The sequence below is a fragment of the Antechinus flavipes genome, chromosome 1 (genome assembly GCF_016432865.1).
Source record: "Antechinus flavipes isolate AdamAnt ecotype Samford, QLD, Australia chromosome 1, AdamAnt_v2, whole genome shotgun sequence".
Taxonomy (NCBI): Eukaryota; Metazoa; Chordata; class Mammalia; order Dasyuromorphia; family Dasyuridae; genus Antechinus; species Antechinus flavipes.
The window spans coordinates 149791229-149812517 of record NC_067398.1 but is presented as its reverse complement, the minus strand read 5'-3'; the positions used below and the strand labels follow the sequence as shown (position 1 = coordinate 149812517).

The 21289-nt window shown below is 34.7% G+C and overlaps 1 protein-coding gene across 1 annotated transcript in view; it reads left to right on the top strand.

Moving 5' to 3' along the window:
• ADAMTS6 (ADAM metallopeptidase with thrombospondin type 1 motif 6) overlaps window positions 1-21289 on the top strand; it is a gene marked incomplete at its 5' end in the record, with an annotated part of 95879 nt that overhangs the window by 34775 nt on the left and 39815 nt on the right. The window contains one exon of the mRNA XM_051991389.1: window positions 16212-16341. Within this exon, the coding sequence (XP_051847349.1) occupies window positions 16212-16341 (130 nt within the window). The remainder of the gene's footprint in view (window positions 1-16211; window positions 16342-21289) is intronic.

Below are 21289 nucleotides of genomic sequence, written 5' to 3'. Positions count from 1 at the left end.
CTCTCTCTCTCTCTTTCTTTTTACTGGAGAAGAATGAAAGTAGCTTATGTTGTAGAAGAAATAACTCAACTTAGATATTAGGATATGTTTTAGGAAATATTTATATGTTAGTATATTTTTGGAAATAGATACTGTTATTTTGAGTGTCAGCATCAAATGAAGCATAAAACAGAGAAAATTACCACCAAAGGAGTTTTCCATTTTCATGTGGCATAATGTACAGAATCCATATAAGAGAGTAATTCATTGTAAATGACGAGTTTCTCCATATGCTATGTTTGTAATGGCATTGTGATATTGCCACAGAGCCTTAAAACACTAAAAGGCCTCTTCTGTGAGATCTATAGTGCCTTAAAACAGATTGATTTAGCAATCTAAACAAATAAGACCAAGTGACTGAAAAAAATTAATATTGTTTGTAATATGACATCCATTTAGAAAGCCCATGGAAGTCTCTTGTCTCTGTGAAATATTAAAAGATTCAAAGAAAGGCTACTAGTACATTACGTTGAACCTCTTTCTTTGTATCTTTTATAGAAAAGCATAGAACTTAAAGGTCATGAAGGGCTAGAGAGGCTCTGGGCCAACCATTACATGAAAGAAAAATTCTAGATTTTCTGACTACTATTCATAGTAGGCTCTGCTTATATTTCCAATGATAGTGAATTTACTCCCTTCAAGGAAGTTATTCCATTTTCAAAACAGTAACTTTTGGGATGTTCTCCCTTATATTTGAGCAGAAATACATCTTCCTTTAATTTCTATGTCCTCCAGTTCTCACATTCTGTAGCCCACAGAGAATAATGCTAGTGAATTTGGGGAATGAATGAGTATAGTGGAATGATGGAAAAAAGGAAGAGATTACAATTTCATCATGCAAATTTTAACAGTAATATGAAAATTGGGAAGAAAGGAAGTTTGGGAGAAATGATATTGAGTTGTGTTTGGGGCATAAAAAGTTCCAGATATCCTATCTTTAAGATCCAATTTGAGATATTCAAAAATCAGCTGGGAATGTGGGTCAGGAGCCCAGGAGAAAAAGAACCATCTGCATAGAGAAGAAAGTTGAACTCCCTAAGAGCGAGATGTTTGAGTGTGATGAAATAGAAAATCCAGGGTAGAGTCTTGGAGAGACACACATCCCTGGTTACTGAGCAGGACTTGAATGAAGATCCAATAAAAGAACACTGAGAAGAAGTGATCAGACAAATAGTATAAGAAGCAGAATGAAAATGTGTCACTAAAATCTAGAAAGGAGTAAGCATTCAGGAGCTGATGGAGCGGATGATGATCCACAGTGTCAAAGTAAAGAAAGATGAGGACTGAGAAAAGACCAATAGATCTGGCAGCTAAAAGATCATTAGAGACTTTGAATAGAGCAGTTTCAGTTAACTGATGAAATAAGAAATCATACTGCAAAGATTTAAGAAGCTAGTAAGAGAGGAAGAAGAGGTACCAAGTGTTGTTGACTAGGGTACCTTATTTTCTTTTCCCTGTGAGTTCCTACAAATATGGTCTTTCAGTCAAAACAGAAAAGCTATCTTCCCCTTAAGAGCTTTTCATCTAAGACAACATTGGCCAGATTTCTCACTTGTTCCCATCACTCATATTGATTTTACCAGCAGTGGAACCTTCAGACGTCATTTGCATTTAGGAGCAATGGTCAAGCATGTTTCTGACTTAAGTTAGATAAGGGAGGGTCATGACTGTTTGCCATTTGCTTAGCAGAACCAAAAGGAAAGTTTTAATGCTGCAGGAAGCAGTCTTGGTGATTCAGTCCAAGTCATGTCCTTAACTCTGAGTCAGTGATGAAACACTTCCTTAGTTAACATGGTGAAGAACATGGGGATGCAATGTATTGGGTGTTGTCTTTGGGGGAAATGTGGTTAAAGATCTGATTGTGATTTTGCCAAAGTAAATTCAAGCTCAGATCATTATATTCTGAGTAATTTCAGAATCCTGGTCATTGCTTCTAAAATGTTGTTTTTCTCCTTTCCTAAGCTGTTGTATAGCATGAATTTGAATCAGTATTTAATACCAAAGATAGCTGCAATTCAAGAACCTTCCTATAAGCCCCCACCAGTCTGATAGATACTTTAGTGTGCAAATCAATATGTCTATACTCAGATGTATACAAAACTTGCATTTCTTTTTTAAAAGAGCTGTCCAAAATGTGTCTATTTAAAAGTGTAAGCAAAACTTCAGTGGGGAAAACCAAATCACTTTTGCATTTCTGCTGTGCTCTCCATGGTCTATTTATCATACAACAATTTAAACCATGGTGATGGTATATTGCAAACAGCAAATGCTGACTACAGGTCATCCTTTGAATTTAGTCATACATTCTTTATCTCAAAGTCATTAGCAATATGTGAATACTCCCTTCTCTCTGTGGTTTTGGTTAGCAACCATTAGTACTCTGTTTGTTCCTAAAGTAAGTGGCTTTCACAGAAGAGTTAAGCTCATCTGGGTGTTATATATAACACAAGTAAAGATAGCCAAAATGTTTTTAAAGGAAAGCAGAAGCCTCATTGAGGGGGAAACTTTCCTGTTTCATGTAGATGTGGTCTTTGTGGCTGGTAGGTAGTTATCACATATAGATGGGATTTCTAAATAGTTTTCTAAGTGGAAAATATTGCTCTTTGCCTATCCTGTGCTAATCTGTGGTGCAACTAAGGAGTGTCAGGAAAGTATCTTCCCTCCCATCTTTTCCTCAGACCATTTATTCTACTTCTAAAGTTAGTTGCGTCTTCAGTAGTCCCTTACTAAAATTCATATATCCAAAAGAAAGAGAATTATTTAAACTTATATAAAAAATTGGCTCCCGAAGGAATTAATTAATAGTTGAGAAGATGAGAGATGCATTCTGGGTGGGAGGGAATGGAAAAAGAGGCCAGAAAATAGTGATCATGATAGAGAGGTGAGAAAATGGAAAATACAAAGTTAGTGGATTTCCCTCTTTTGACCACTAGGCTCTCCAGGGAGCTTTGGAGACCCACATCTGAATTTACTTATGTGGTTTTTATAAACTTATCAGATAATTAATTTCTTCATTTTATTAGTGCTTAATTAATTGCCTGCATCCTTGAGAGAGAACAAGTGATGTTTCCAAAGGTCTTTTTTCTAATTTAGGATCTTAGAAAAACTGGGGAACCCATATCAGTGAATCTATTTTTTTCTGGATATAATTTTGACTTGCAAGTCAAAAGTAAGTGTAAAATCTTCTGTGTCAGGTTAGGTTTTAAAGAAAGTGATAGCAAGGGTCAACTTCCCCACTAATTTTTAACAAATTGTATTCCCCAAGGGAAGATGTTCTTGACCAATGGCACTGTAGTATTTTCAAAGTTACTGGGTATGAGCATTTTCACTCTTAGTATTCAAGACATTTTAAAAAATTCTATTTAAATAAATCCAGATTTTAAGTAAAATGCACCAAAGTCAATTAACTTCCAATTAAAACTGAAATTCTAAATTTTAATTTTTTAGCTGTTCTTTGCACATTACCAAAAAAAAAAAAAAAGCCTTATATTAAGGATAAGGTAGAATTTCTCAGCTGTAGTGGATTTCCTTATAGTCTTCAATGTGAATTTAACAGATTTTTAAAATTACCTCTAAGAATGATTTTTTATGTCCAATGAAAACAAAGCCTGTGAAAGACTGATATCCTTTTGAATTAGAATTTATTGGTAGGACGTCTCTGCCCCAATTTGAAACTTTCACTTTAATTCTGGAGTTTTTATCCTATTATCACTTCTTTAGATTGTCAAGGTTTACCCATCTTGCTTCTCTCGGAGCTTCCTACTTTCTTCATCCTCATGCAGAGGTACAAAGTTTGTGAGTGCACAAAAGGCCTGCCTTTGGCAAAGTTCTCTGCCCACACACAATGACACTTCTCTGATAAGCTTGGATTGACAGCCAGGGGAAAGGAGATAACAAAGTGTGCTGAGAATGAGAAGGGAGAAAACTGGGAGCTGCTTAATTTTGAATTTGCCTGAAATCCAAAGAACAAAGCTTTCCACTGACTTACAGTCTGTTATTATCCAGGAATGTTTCTGCTGGATTGTCACAGCTCAGCTCTTTTTGGGGCCATTATTTGTGCTCAGCATTCACTTGGTCCATTCAGCTGCAACATGTTTGATGCTCATTTGATTAGTCAGTCTTCTCCTCTATAGCATTGTTTAAAGCATACTGCAGAGAGAAATAGCATATTAATCTGAAAAAGATGCCATTTCTCTGCCTCCTCCCTTCACATACACTTGAACCAACACTAATTACGTTTGTTTTATTTTTTTGTTTTCGTAGATCATATGTATTTTTGCACATATTTTCCACAAAGGAGCTTTTAAAATTCTAAGGTTGCTAGGTTAGTTTACATAACTTTTGACTACCTATTTTAGGTTGGCCATAGCTTAGAGTGTTCTTGACTAATGAATTCATTTTTGTGGCACATGATTGAAGGTAGATCCAAATTAGTCATCTTCCATTGGTACAGGTTGTTTTGAAAGGGAATGTGATTATATTGCTAGGACTTTGCTATTCAAAGTATGACAAAGGATACTTTAGAATTCTTTATGCAACTAAAAGGTTTGATTATAATCTTGGTTCTTGAATCTAAGCAGAGTTTGCCTTCTAATGATATGTTTTCTCAGAAAATGTTTTCTTTTTTTTGTCAATGGAGGAAAGGTGGAGAATCAGACTTTGCTGTTGTTTCTGGGAAGTCCTTTTTCATCAGGGTTCTTAAATACTGTGGCTTCCTCTTTTCAGTTGTAAAAAAAGGCACTTCTGATAACAGCATGTTTCCTTAAACTGCTTATTTCACAGCCGACATGCTCCCATAATAGTAACATGAGTATTTGTAATCTTAGATTTATATAGAACTTTGTACTTTTCAAAATGCTCCTATGTCTGCTATTTAATTGCAGCCTCACACTAACCTACAAGACAGGCACATTGGTTATCCTTTTCACAAAGCTGCAAATAGCCTTGACCACCTCAAAAACCTGGGATGTTCTCAACTGCTTTGTATGAATAGAAAAGTAATCAGTCATTGTACAGCTTCCAAAACTGACTCAGCACATGTAATAAGCATTTGAAAGACCAGTAAGTACATCCCTGCTACAAAAACAAGTTACGTTGCTTGGTGGTGGCATGGGAGTATTTGGATGGCTAGGAATCTTTAAATGAGGCAGCTAGGTAGCAAAACAAAGTCAGGGAGACCTGAGTTCAAATCCTACCTCAGAAACTAGCAGTCAATCTTTGTCTACTTCAGTTTCCTGAACTACAAAATGAAGTTCATGATTGTACCTACATTCTAGGGTTGTTATGAGAATCAAATTAAATAATATCTGTGAAGTACTTAACACAGTGCCTTGTGCATAGTGGGTGCTATATTTCATTAAATGACATCTTCAACCCATGAACAGTGTCTGATTCTAACAAAATAGATATTTAAAAAAAATTAAGAGTCAGGATGGTGCTTGATTACTACTTCAGTTTGTTCAAGACCACTTTGCGTGTGTGTGTGTGTGTGTGTGTGTGTGTGTGTGTGATATCAGCAAGCATTTATGAAGTGCTTACCATGTGCCAGGTAATGTAGTAAGTGCTGGGTTACAAAGAAAGGTAAACAATGCATTTCCTGCTCTCCAGAAGTTCACAGTATAGTGAGGGAGACAATGTGAAATCAGATATGTACAGGATAAATTGAAGATAATCACTGAAAGAAGGCACTACTAGTCTTTAAAGGCGACAAGAAGGTTTCTTGCTGAAGGTGGGATTTTAGTTGAAACTTGAAGGAAGCCAGGAGAAAGACATGAGCAGAGAGGAAATTCCAAGCATGGGGGACAGCTAGTGAAAATGCTCTGAGGAGAGAGGAGTGGGAGAATAGATATGTGAATCCTGAGAAAGCTAATGTAAATTTGGAATATTTGATAGCATAGTAATAGTGAAACTTTGAAAAAACAGCAATTAGTTAAAAGTATAACCAGAAATCCTGAGAAATTCCAAGTTTTTGCTCAATAATCTGAACCTGCTTCAGAATAAGGCTTTCAAATTTTGCTTTTTGTTCCATGTATTGATTATTGCTTTGGCAAGTCAAAGCATAGTAGGAGTCTCAAAGCTAAACTAGATGAGGGAAAAAAATTATTTATTTCCATACTTCAAAACAGAATTTTAAAATTATGTGAAAGTGCTATCTTCAAAATGAATTTGTCTACTTATATGTGAATTCTTTCCTATTCAATAGAAGAAATGCTTTTAGAAAAGTAGATTTTCCAAGCTATTTTCAGGATTAAATAATTTTCTGCTAGTACAAGAAAATTAAAAGTAGTGCTATATTTCTCTATCAACAAAACCACTACATATTTTTTGATGAGGTGGTAGAGGAGACAAAAGCAATTAATTAATCAATAAATATTTACTAAATATCCATTATGTGGTATAGGCCCTATATGACGGGGAAACAGACAAAAATGAAAGCTTTACCTTCTGCTGAGGTAAACAATATGTATTCAACATAGTTAGATACTAATCATAGATACAAAGTAAATTCAAGATGACAACATGTTTTCAATATAGATAGATACTAATCATAGATACAAAGTAAATTCAAGATGATATTAGAAAAAAGTGCAAGTAGCTGGGATCAAAAAAATCCTCAAGAAAGATGTCATGCTTTGAGTTTATTTTTTTTTAGTAAACTAGACATTTTAAGGAGTGGAGTTGAGGAGAGTGTGCATTCAAGGCAAAGGAGACAGTCCAATAAAAGACGGATTAGGAGATTAAAATGCTATATGTGAGGAATAGTAATATAGCAATTTGGTAACACTAGAGATTACTTTGGGAACTCTGGGGATGGGTGGGAGATAATGTTTAATAAATAGGTAGGTGCCAGATTGTGAAGGAGGAGTTCCTATTTGATATTAGAGGTAATAATAGGGAACCACTGGAGCTTCTTAAGGGGAGTACTTTAGAAATATCATTTTGGCAACTCTGTAGAAATTGGATTGGAGAGGGAAGAAAGTTGAGAAAGAGAGATCAATTAGGAGACTATTGGAATAGTATTAGGCTATTGTATTTAATTTATACGTTAACATATTTAATATGTATTGATCAACCTGCCATTTGGGGGAGGAGGTGGGGGGAAGAAGGGGAAAAATTGGACCAAAAGATTTGGCAATTGTCAATGCTGTAAAATTACCCGTGCATATAATTTGTAAATAAAAAGCTATAATAAGTTTAAAAAAAAAGGAATAGTATTAAGCTAAAAGATATGAGCCTGAACTAGAATGGTGGCCTTGTGAGTAAAGATGAAAGGATGGATGTGAGAGATATTGTAAATGGAATAGATAAGATTTATTAGCTGATTGGATATGTTAGGTAACAGAGAATGAGGAGATAAGGATGAAGATGAAGATACAAACCTGATTGATTACAAGAAAATAAGGAACTATGGAAGAGAACTAGTTTTTGAAGGAAAGATAGTGAATTTTCTTACAGTCAAATATATGAAAATTTTTTGAAAAGTTAAAAGCTCTACATAATCATAAGATACCACTTTAATCACCATTTGTAAAATATATGGTTTAATGATTCTTTCTCATGTAACTTTCATAATCTTTTAAAGTAGTATTGTAATACTATAAAAGAGATTAGGATGATAGGACCATAATGTGCAATGAAGTCAGCCAGTATTTTTTTTAGTTTCAAGTCTGAAGGATTTTAGATATCTTATTTAACTAATTGATATGCTAAAGGGAAAGAAACTGAGGTCTGGAATAGTGAAATAACTTGCCCATTACTCCTTACTCCATTGCTTTCTATGCTGTCAGTAGAGTGCCTTCCTTTCATTTTCTATGTGAGGCAGCAGAATTCAGTTTTGGGGCACTTCAGACTATGGAAACTAATTTCTAAAAAAAAAAAATTATCTTTTGCACATCAAATATAGACATAAACTGCACTACTGTGATCATATAATATAATCTTTTAAGTAAATAACTCATGCATTAAAAAAAGTAGGAATTTAAATTCAGTTTTTCTTACTCTTCCCTAGATTTCTTCTACTTTTAGAAATCTTAGATAGCTTCTTGAATTTGGATCCTGTATTATCACTAAATTCATTTTCTTTCCCTCCCCCTTTGCATCTCAGGGCCATTTGCCTTAGAGAGAGCAGCCTTTAAACATATGGGGTTAGTTGTTTCACCAGGCACCATACTGGCAGGAGCTCTGTGAAAATAACAACACCTGAAAACTAAGGCCCCATAGCCATGAACTGCACCTGGCTCCATTCTCATGTAACACTACCCCTGCAGAGAGGGATGGCTCTTATATGCAAAGTCATACTCTTGTCTAATTCTGGGGTCTAGAAGTTGATGACATTTTATTTATTTATTTTAAAGGATCCTTTCAGAATGTTTGTGTTTTTACTAATTTGACTCTCTGAATCTTTTACAATTTTTCTCTAACATAAAGTTCCTGGTAAACCTTTTTTTTTAATTGTTTCATTGGCTCCAGGTTTTTCCAGAATGGCATGGCATTCCCAATTACTTGGTAGAAAAATCTTCGAAGGGGAATATCAGCTTGATCTTTGTTCAGTGGTTTTATATACTGCTTATTCCATATATCAAAACTGGGCATTCAAGCCAAGGTAGTGTCATAACTCTAGATAATGAGCCTTCTGTCAAAGCACTCTGCTTCCAGCTCTCCTTTCTGCTTTTGCTTTTATCACCAATTCACATTGCTTTTGCTTTAGAGATTTTTCCCTCCCCTGATGTGACCAAGGCCTAAACTTAGGACACAATACAGCATATCCATTTACTGAAAGGCTTGCAGGAGGCAGAGATCAAAGCTGTAAATGTTTCCTGTAATGTTAATGGTATATACATGATCACAGGTCCTGTTTTCCTTTCTCTAACATTTGTCACAAATGTTATCACCATTTAGCTTACCATGTCTGCCAGATAATACATGTAAAAGCACTTTGACAATGATACAGTTGTATACAAAGATAAGTTATTTTTCTTCTTGTACATAATACTGATATAGAGTCATTTTTTCTGTTTTGAGGGGGGAAAAAGAAATATTAAGAATTTACCCAGAAAAAATTACAGCAGACTTCTGAAGGAACCAGCATTAAAATGGGTTTTAAATATTCCCTCTTCTTTCACATAGATCCCCTAAATGATTAAAAGAAAGGTTTTGATGAGTATTAGCCATAGTAGCTTCAAAGCCTCAGAAATTTGGAGCATGAACTACCTGTTTTCCCAGTACACGTTGTCGATGTCTAATAAAGCAAAACAAAACAAAAATGTATTAGAGAATATTAAGTTTCCTATTGCAGATCTTGAACACTTTTTCAATAGGATTTCCTTTGCTTAAGTGAGGTTTGAAAGCCTCAGACGAATTGATTGCTCATTAGTATCTGCCTCTTAGCACCTCAGCTGTTTTTGTTGTTGTTGTTGTTGTTGTTGTTTCTTTGTTTTTCACACTGAGAAGAGCACAGGTGCTACAGAACAATGCAAACCCAAATGGAATCCCAACAGATGTTTCTTTTCCAAGCTTGGTCTACTGGGAAGTGGTGACTGTGAAGGGGGAGAAGTGGCTAATGAATAGAAAGAGAAATTGTGAAAGGGAGGGAGAAAAGAGGTAGAGGAAGGAAGGTGAGCCAAGGAAGAGAAAAGGAATTTATAGAAGGAAACTGAGAAAGGAAGAAAACTGAATATGGCCAAAAGCAAGTGGGGATTGGTAATTAAATTAGTAGGAAGAATTAGAAGAATGGAGATAAATTATAAGGAACCAAATAAATATGGCGCAATGGGAGGATGAGTATTCTTAAGCAGGTCTGGATCAAGGAAAGAAAGAATCAGTGATAGATCATTAAATAAGAGCAATGTAATGGAAATATGGAGGTGTTTTAGGCCTGAAAGAGAAGCTTAAACTTTCAAATGCTGTGTGTCTATATATATGTCCATTCATCATTTATCTATATATACATGGGTGCTCACACGCACACCACACACATATAGTGGGTACTGATGTCTTAAATGAAAAAACACAAAAGCAAATGTATATTGAAGATGGGAAGCATCTAGGTGGCACAGTGAATTGAGAGCTGGGTCTAGTAGCAGGAAAACTCGAGTTCAATTCTGACTTAGATATGCTCCTCACCAAGTGACTTAACCCTGTTTGCCTCGGTTTCCTCATTTGTAAATGAACTGGAGAAGGAAATGGCAACTATTTGAGGATCTGTGCCATGAAAACCCCAAATGAGATCATAAGACTTGGACATGACTGAAACAAATCAATCACAGTAACAACAGACTAAAGATGAGAAACTATCAGGAGAAAATATCAAGTTGAGAGAGAGAGAAGGCAAGAAAAATTAGTAACTTTTTGGTGACAATGTCTCTTTTTGTCTAAATGCTAGCTATTAGATTGCTGAACATTTCCTAGCACCAGATCATTTTGCATAGAACAGAAGGTAAGGGTCTGGGAAGATAGAAGTAAAACCTTCAAGAGAAAAAAATGGCAGGATATTCTTCAAAAAAAAATGTAGTTTGGACAGGGAAGAAAAGAGGGGTTGAAATTGGTTAGAATTCCTGTGTGCCAGCCATTTAAGAGCAGATGGACTATTCTGTAGCTCAGAAAGCCTGTGACCATCAGACAATCATAATCATGGCAGCCAAATTTCAAACAGTGAAAGAAAGAGCAAGGAGACTCCTTATCCTTCCCCTTCTTTAGTGTCTTTCTTTGAATGATGTTGGCACTGGGAATTTGTTAAGCTAATACTGCTGATCGTATGCTTGGATTACTGTGGATAGTTGGTTTATCTTGCTTGCCGGATACATTGATTGGATACCATAGTTAAACAAATTTATATTGTCTTAGACACTAACTATATTTTTTATGAAAGATTCTGTCTGCCCCCTTTTTTTCTTTTCCTTTTTTTTCTGAAGAATGTTTCTTGGGTAGATATGAAGTAACTTGACTCTGTAATGGGTCTGATGTCCAGTAGTGCTACATTTCAAAGGATATGTATGAATGAGTTTTTCAGATTGCTTTCTTTTCTTTCAAGAGGGAAAAGGCTAGAGAGGAAGAGAAAATCAGTACTGAAGAGGGAAACAACAGTTGTTTGAGTCATAATGTGATATTTTTTCCTATTTCATAATTTTGCCTAGGCTTGGCTACAGGGTTGGACTTTCCTCAGACCTTCATTAATGGGAGGTCCTGAATTCTTTATTTAAAAAAAAAAATCAATGTGCCCCATATATGTGCCATGTTAGTGAGTTCAACATGTGAAGGGTTCCATCCAGTGTTCATGATCTTCTTGGGATTTGACTTCCATTAGTGAAGGCTTATTCTAAAAGTCATTAAGAAAAATGAAACCAATTACAACAGCATGTGAATAAAGATGCGGCATTGGGAGCTTTTTTTTTTTTTTTTTTTTTTTTTTTAGTTATATAAAAAACACATTTTGGAAAGACAAGGTTTTTTTTACTTCCAAGTTACTAATTTCTCTCTCATCCAAAAAGTTTTAGCTTGCATTTATTGTTCATCCATCTTGTATTCATCTTTATATATCCTAGTTATGACACACATCCACACACACAAGAATGCAAACTTTTTGAAGGTAGAGGATATTCTCTTTTTGTTGTTGTTATCTCTAGTGCTAAGCATCATTTTCAATAAGCACTTAATTCATCGCTTTCCCCACCACCACCTGATTAATAATCCTTTTGTGTTATTGTTGATAGACAACATCACTTTTAGCATTTTTGTGTTAACAAGAAAATTTAATATATGTATATTGTATAAACACATATATTTGCATATGTGTGTTTCTTCAAAGTCTAATCTATAAAGTGACAATATAATATGTGCCAATTCCTTGTTGAAAATCAACAATTTTGTACTTAGGATCAGATGAATGGATTCAAATTCTTTATCTTCACTAGCTAGGAAGTAAATCAGATTTATTGGTGCCAGATTCATTATCTATATCTATATACACATATATATGTAGCAACATTTTTATAATTACTGGTTATAATTAGAAACCATATTTTTGAGGGAGTGGTGGCATGTTACTATTAAAGCAAATACCAAATTTACACACCTGTAATTGCTGGTGTTAAATTTGAGAATAAAATATCCCCCATGTAATTTTAAATTCAGCCACTGGAAGTCATACAGGCTATTTAGAAATTGAATTCACCAGAATGTTTGCATGTCTCCAGGGGGATATGGACATTAAACCACTAGAGTTTTGTTTTCTATTAGACTTGCACTGACTGGTCAGAAGAACATTTTATGTCTTTTATTATAAACTATAAATCTGTGGATCTGAAAGCACAGTGTTTCTGTGTAACTGGTTGTAATTATTCCCTTAAGGGTTTAAATCAACTTGTTTAGCAATGTTTTTCAGATCACTCTAAATGAAGCCACATACAAGAAGATGGGTAATTTAAAGATTCTAGGGGACTTTAAATCTAAACTGGATTTTTTTCCCTCTTTCTAACTTAGTTTAAATTATTTCCAGTTGATCTGTATTTTCAGTTTTCTGAAACTTAAAATTGAATTTTACTTAATCCAGAAGCATGTGCTTAAAAATCCCTCTAATTAGGTGCTTTCCTCCTGCTGGTGACTTAAAGAAAAGAATCCAATAAGTTTGCCAAGTTTGGGATAGAGGCTGGAAGGCTATTTGTGTGGCGTTGGGGATAGATTGTTCAGAGCCATTCATAAGAAGACTTGGAATAGATTATTGGTGCAGTCAGTTCTTGAGTGTGAAATACCACACTGTCTAATATACCATTTCAGAAGAAAATTAATAAAAGATGAAAATAAGGAGAAAAATGCAGCTTCATAAAATGTGGAATAATATCAACTGACTGTTTGAAAACTTAGATGGAAAATGTCATTAAAATAATCTTCTAAAATTAAATAGTGATAGTTGAGACCTTTTGTGCCTCTAATATTTTAAAAATCTTTGCAATAAGATCAAAATCAAATGAGTTTCTGCTTATCAGTAAATAGCATTTATATAGTAAAATATTCAGTAACTATGGTTAAATGAATGAATAAGCCAACAAATATCCATCTTGAGAAATTTGTACCTCCTCTGACCCTGAAATTCTTAGTTGATGCTGTTGTGAATATGTGTGTGTGTGCATGTATGTGTAAATAAAAGTCTGTTAATCAAAGACAATAGCAAGATAAGATTTTAATTGAAATCAACATTTAGGGCATGTATATATCAGGAGACAGTAAAATATTGTCTGAAATCCTATGGATGGTAATTTTTTTCAAAAAAGGATTTGAATACCATCTTTTTTATCAATATTATTTTGTAGGGGAAAGACTATTGAATTTGAAGTCAGAAAAGTAGAATGAACAATGGATTTAAAATAGATTTAGAATAAATTGATTTAGAGATACTACTTTGGAATTCTGGCTACCTGTGTGACCTGGGAAAAATTTTTAGTATCTTCAGACTTCAGTTTCCTGAATAACCTCTAAGATCCCTTTCAGTTCTAAATCTTGCATCCCTAGTCATGGATTTGAATTCTGATTCAATACTTAGCTATGTGACCATAGGCAAGTCACTTAGACTATTGGTGCAGTCCATTCTTGATTATGAAGAAAGCTAAGAACTACAGTGTTTTCTCCTGTATAGTGAGGTAATACTTAGAGGACCAATGTCACAGAGCTCTTCTGAGTATTAAATTAGATCACATAAGTCAAATTTGAAAACCTTAAAGTATTAATAACTGTCAATTGTCATCATTGTCATCTTGTCCTTTAGTAGAGTGTGTAGTAATACTGCTTTTTTATTAAAGAGTCATTTCATTTAAGGCTAAATTTAATCAGTTCTAATTTAATGAGAGAGCAATTTTCTCAGATTAAAATATTTTTAAAATATTTTTTGTATTGTGGAGTGTTAAAAATCAGAATGGGTGGCACCAGTCCCATTTCTGCTGTGATATAAACATTATGTATTTTTAAGAAATTCTAGATTTTCATCACTCTCCAGATTTCTGGCAGAAATATTATTATATGGGATTGATTTTAAGACAAAATCTTGCCTTCTTATAAGTGCCCCAAGTTCTCCATTGGTCCCATTAGTCCTCATTCCTCTGTATCCTCCCCTGCTAACAGTAATATACACTATTGGTGTGACCCAGAGTGGCAGTTCATAGTTATGTCCTTATGACTAATGATAGAGCTATCTGCCTAAAAGGTGGACTCCATGGAGTGAGTGAGTTATCTGCCCACTGGGATGACACAGTGGAGAGATAGCTGATGAATGGTGTAGAACATCTGTGAATTTCTAATAGATGTGCTTATGATGAGTCATATCTTCCCTCAAAAGAAATCTAAATTTTAGTAGCTAAAAATTTCCAAGCTGTCCTTGCACCAATTGAGGTGTTTAATATATCTTTCTGGGAGAAGAAAAATGTGAGTCGATACTTAGGGCAATATGCCATTTAATTAAGTTGGTTGTTTGGCAAATAAATTTGCCAAACAACCAATTTAACTAAATGGCGCACGTGTGCGAGCGCATACACACACACACACACACACACACACACACACACCTATATATACACCAAACAACCAACTTAACTAAATGGCATACACACACACATACACACACATACACACACACACACACACACACACACACACCAACTAAATAATGAAAAAAAGGGGATTTGGGTTTTTTTTTTTGGGTGGGGGGAGGTTTGCTTTACCATGCTTAGTGAGAAACTTGCAGACCATAAAAAATGCTTCCTTAAACTTATCTCCCCCATCATCCCCAAAGCCATAAGGAATTAGCCTAGCTAGTCTGGTGGCCTTGATAGTTTTTCCTGTTCCCTGAGTGAATTATAAGTGAGCTTTGGACAAGACCTGCATAAATTCAGAAGGGAGAGGTCTGGGGGCCTCAGGCTCCAGGCAAACAGAGTATTTCCATGACTGTGCAGAGACTTTAGGAAAAGTACATGGTGCCTAGCATTTTAGGTTACAGGTTTCCCACCCTAAAAGATCAAATTTCAGCTTGATTTACCTAAAACTGGATCAAACTGTGTTTTTCTGGGGGCTTAGAAACAATTGAAGGATTGTGTAGGAGAAAGGTAGGTGTGAAATTGTGGTTTATTCAATACTGCTCATATAGCTCTTGTCTCTTTTAAGGTCATTTAGACTACCCTGATGGCTTTTAGTTAGTTTGGACTATTTTTTTTTTTTTCAATTTCACAAGTAACAACCCACCCCTATGGTCTAGGATCTTTTTTGTGTACTTGACTTTCTCCTGTCTGATATCTTGACTTTCTTACTTTTTTGTTTCTGCAACTTCTGGATTCTTGGACATCAAGAGAAACATTAGGGCCAAAATCTAATCACTGGGGCTTTTGCTTCATAATAGAATTGAGCCCTTACTTTAAACAAGTTGTTGGTAATTTTTTAAAATGTTTGACAAATTTAAATTTTTTTTTCAAATTTTACTTTTCTCAAAGATTTTTCTATTGGATAATTTTTCTGTGGTGAACAGGTCACATAAAATATATTGTTTAAAGAATGGAATCTGTAATGTTTAAAATGATTATGTACAGCTTTCATAGCTTTAAACAGTTTTAAATAAAACAGATTCAATAGACAAATGGCTTAATTGACAGAACATTTAGTTTTAATGTTTAAGTATCCTTAAAGGCACAGATACTATCATACACTTTTCAGTCTCTCTGAAGACATTGACATTTTATTTCATGATTTCTTGCTGGAATGATAAAATCAAGAGTGTCTTAAAATTCAGTGTCTTCCATGGACTGTCAAGAGATAGGATTCCATAAATGGAAAGAGGCCATGGTGACATTAATGTTGTGTACTTTTTTTCTTCCTGTGATCTTTTCAAAGAATACATTGATGGAATATGTTTCACAAAATATCAGATGATAAGTTTTCTATTATTATTTTATCTTAAGCCAAAACATTATCAGCAGTTTCCATGGAAACATATTCTCCAGTACTTTTTCATTGAAAAACTGGAGATACATTGTGGGTTTTTTTCCCCATAAGGGAAAGAAGGAGCAAGGATATGCACATATGAACAGCCTGTGCCTAAATTTACAATTACAAATATTTTCTGTTTTCTTGAAAACAGATATGGTGGATATGGTGGAAAGTCAATCTACATTCCAGTTAATGATGTTTCTCTTCTTAAGGTATCCAGAAGCAAGAAGTGGTGTGTAAAAGGTTAGATGACAATTCGATTGTCCAGAACAATTACTGTGACCCTGATGGCAAACCACCAGAAAACCAGAGGGCTTGCAACACTGAACCTTGCCCACCTGAGTAAGTACAAGGCAATATTACAATTCTTTAGCTATCTAAAGAAAGATAGTAAGTGCCTTTACTGAGAACATTTTTGTGAGGTTGTAATCCAAGAGAAACTGAGGCAAGACAAAGATTGGATTTTAATCTTTTAATGTGGCGAGTTTAGCCTATCTGACTGAAATAGGACTCTTGTCCAAAGCATTTCTGCCTGATAAACTAAGGCAGGGAACTTATATAAGGTTTTAGCTAACTAGAGTTTGCAAACAGAATACATAACCTGAGTATACAATCTTTTTGGGGGGAGGACACTGGGTGAGTGAACAAGCCATAATTACAGGAAAGGATCATAACTTAATCCTGACAGGATAGGAGTCAAGATAAGAAGGTTGAGGGCAGGAGACAGCGAGGTGAGGGGCAGTACTCAAATAGAGGGGGAATTGTCCTAGCAAGAATTGAGATGATGCACCTGGATTTTATGACACAGTGGTATATAAAAGTGATTGGAGCTCCAAGATTTTTCCTGGCTCCATTCTCCTAGTCCTAATGGCAAGGAAGAGTGGGGTGTTGGCCATAATTTTTTTTTCAGGGTATAACAAGGTGATGTGTATAAGTTAGACAGAGTAGATAACCAAGAACAATTAAAGGAGTCAACAATTTAATTTCTCCTTTTACTGCACCAAAGATTCAGGTCTGACTGTATATCTCAGACAGTGACCCCCAAGTTGCATATTAGTAAATTTATTATAATTGAGCATTTGGCAGGAGGCAAAAGGGGGAATATATTCCTTTGTTTTTGAAAGCTATATTCTAAAGCAAGATAATTGATAGACATGAAATTCGGGGACTATGAAGATTTCTTAAAGATCTATAAATTCCTGAAATGAGATGTCATTGTCTTTTTTTATCCTTCCATTGTAAGCTCTGCCATCTTGTGGGTGTTATTTTGGAATAAGGTTACCATCTTTGATGTACCCTCAGAGGGTCAGTTCCTTCAGTTGGCTAATCTAGTAATTCTGAGCTAATATATCTTTTATAGAGGGAGCAGTGAGAAATGTCTGCAAGAGATGGTCTAAGCCCATTGAAACAGATGGGATTTTGTGGTTACAAAATGGAGCCATATTCAATAGGCCAGCTTGCCTAATCTTTCACAAATATTTAGATGCAGTTAAGTGGCACATTGGATAGAGTACTAGTCCTGAAGGAAGACCTAAATTCAAATCTGGCTTCAATCCCTTATTATTTATGTGACCCTGTACAAGTCACTTAACCTCTGTCTCAATTTTCTAATCTATAAAATGGGAATAATAACAGCATCTGCCTCCCATGGTATTTGCAAAGTATTATAGCACAGTGCCTGGCTTAGAGTAATCACCAAATGCTAGTTATTATTATTATTATTATTATTTACAATTATTGCAAATAAAAAGAAATCTTTTTGAGAGGGGGTAAAGGCAACATATGAGATATGATGAAGTTGCTTAAGAAAAAGCTGATCATGAAGCTAGGATATTGCATGGGCATTTTGCATAAATGAGAACTACCAGAGAGAGAATCATATAAAAGGCATGTCCTTTTGTGGGGTTAAAACTGATTCATTTGCCCCCAATTTTACACTCTTATTTGTTTATTATACCAATACAGAATTGGAGAAAAGAAAAAAAATCTGAATGCAAAACAGGTAAATTCATTAATTTCAAGTCTCATTGAATTTGGAGACAAAGAATGGAAGATTTCCCATGTGGTATGGCCTTAGCCTAAATATGGCTACAATAGATTGGAAGAGGTGAACAAAATTTCCAGCCTTTAGTACATAAGAAAAAGAATTCTCAGTTTTTTTTTATTAGAATTAAGTTATTGCATTTCTTTAACACTTCCCTAGGATAATTATGTAAATCTATAAAACAGGGGCAATCCTCATAGTTCCTGACCCACAGAGTTATGACCAAAAAAGCGCTTTATTAAAGTCAGCAATTATTTAATATCTCCCACTATTCAGTCAGGCTAGCTCAGTTATTAAATCTCTCTTTTTTTTTAAATTTAATTTTATTTAATAATAACTTTGTATTGACAGAATCCATGCCAGGATAATTTTTACACAGCATTATCCCTTGCAATCACTTATGTTTCGTTTTTTCCCCTCCCTCCCTCCTCCCCCCCCCAAGATGGCAAGCAGTCCTATATATGTTAAATATGTTGCAGTATATCCTAGATACAATACACATTTGCAGAACCGAACAGTTCTCCCGCTGCACAGGGAGAATTGGATTCAGAAGGTAAAAATATCAGTTATTAAATCTCAAAGAGTTTAGAATACTGGTGACTGAGTAAGACAACAGAGTAATCTAGGATGACAGGGTATAAATATTAATTCAAAAATGTTTATTGTTCTATGTTAGTTCTTCTTGAAATGTTATCCATAATGAATTCCCCCAAACTCAGACATGGTAAATTTACAGGAATGTGATCTTTCATAAGTATTACAAACTTGAGTTTATACATTTGGTTTTTTTCTTACAGTTTTCTCTCATGCCAATTGTATGGGGAAATATATTTCAGGTGAAATTCCAAAAGATAGGTAGAAACAAAAAATGCTTTAAAAATACTAATCGTGTCCTTTTCCATTTTAAAAAAATGCTTTGATCATATTTCTATGCATTTGGGAATCTCTACCTATCAAGATAGCTCCCTAAATATTAAAATTTTAGCATATGAGATTTGGCTTCTGATCTGCTCCATTAAAGCATCAGTGATCTTAGTTATGCTTGCTCTATTTGGCCTTCTGATTTTTAAAGCCTAGATGGTATCCTATAATTTCCTTTGGGAATCTGATGATTGGTCTTTTTCTTTTCATATTTTGGGATGTGTAGTGATTTTTTTTCTAAGATGGTAAAAATATAGTGGTGAATTTGATTGAGCTAATAAGTTGGCTAAAATCAATCATGTAAATTCAGATCAAGTTTAGAAAACATTTATTAAGCCCTTGGATGGTTGCAAGTATCCTATCCCTTTTTCTCCCATAATCCTTAAATGAGGGGATAATGGGAAGGAGTGGGATAGTATCATGAATACTAATATTCTAAGGGATAGCCCACATTCCAAGATGATCACATGGAAGAGTACACAAGAATAGTCAGAAGAAAATATTAGGGTTGTCAGGATAGAAATATAGCTCTATGTATACAAATATACCACAATATTTTCTGTAGGGAATATATAATAATTAACCCTAGATTCTCTCAAGTCCCAGCTAAAATTCTACCTCCACAGGAATCCTTTTCCTATTTCCCTTAATTCTAGTGCCTTCTCTTATTGATTATTTCCAGTTTATCATATAAATATAAATGTGTATATATAGTTGTTTGTATATCTACTCCAGTAGATTGTATTCTGTTTGAGAGCAAGTATTATTTTTTTTGCTTTTCTTTGTATCCCTAATGCACTAGGTCTTAATAAATGTTTACTGGTTGAGTAATAGATTGAGGCGCTTTACCTAGTCTAGTTCTATTATCTTTTTTACTTGAATCCATTTTGTGAAAAGTTTGCTCTTTGCTATTTTTTTCTAAGTAATTATAACTATAGAACTGGTTTCTTAATGAACAGTGGACTAAATAAACATCCTTGATTTCCCCAGAGGCCATATATCTACGTATTTTGATAGAAGTGACAAAGTTCCAGTCTTTGGACACTTACAAGCTTAAAAAAGAGAAAGAAATCTTAAATTATATGAAGTCATTGTCTTTTTGTGGAGCAGTCACATGGCTGTTCTTAATTAACATTGAGGTGAAGGAAAAATGGATTCATCTAGCCCCTCAGGATTTTTCCCACAAAGGTTATATTTCCTTGATACCAAAAAGAACTTTCCAGAGGGAATTCTGCTAAGTGACTGGTGGTTTTGTCTAGATAGTGCCAAACAACTGGCTTGATTATTTTTAACTAAATTTACTGATTATTTTGGCATCTTGGAGATACAACCATAGGGTGAGTCAAGATAAGTTTCCTGGAATCAATGAGACTTGAGAAGGGTGGAGAAGAAAGGGAAGGAGATGTTGGCTGAATAGGCAGGAAAAGAATCTGGGGTAGGAAACTGAGATCTAGTTCTATTGTAGATCTTCTCTAACTGTTTGTGTGATCTTGGGCAAGTAGATTTACTTTTTAGTTCCTTAGTTTCCTCATCCATAAAATTTGGATGAAATGATTTCTAATGCTCCTTTTACTTCAAACAATCTGTCACTCTATGTCAGATGTTAGTTTTTTATTGCAATGAAATTCTATGTGGGAAAATATCTTAGCTCAGCCAATTAGCAGAGTATGGAAAGTTATCAGAGGAGTGTAATAGAAGGATAGAGGGTAAAGAGAATAGTAGGGGGATAAGAAGAGATATGGAAAGAGGAATGTAAGTGAATCAAACAAAGGAAAGTGACCTATGCCAAACTGAAAAATTTGATATTTATTTGGGAATGCATCTAAGAGCTCAGAGATTAAACTGCTAAGGAAGAATGACATTCCTTTCCTGGCAATACAAAGGGAGGGAAGTAAACAAACATTTATTAAGTTCTTACTGTGTGGCAGGTCTTGTGCTAATTGCTTTACAAGTATCTCATTTGACCATCACAATCACCATGTGAGAACTGGTACTATTATTATTCCCATTTTACAACTGAAGAAACTTAAGGTGAACAGAAGTAAAATGATTTGTCCAGTACCACACAACTAGTAAGCATCTGAGGATGGATTTGAACTCAGATTTTCTTTACTTGAGACCCAGTGTTCTATTTACTGTGTCTTCTAGCTGCCAATGTGAATACTTCAGTTTTTGAAATATCTAGAGTAAAAAATAATTCACCAAGTTGGGTAGGCTCAAGATAAAGTAAGAAATGGTGGTGCTCATGCTGTAGGTTGGGATGGAAGGAAAGGGAAAATTCATTATTGGATAATATGAGTAGAAGATTAATAGAGATTTAGGATC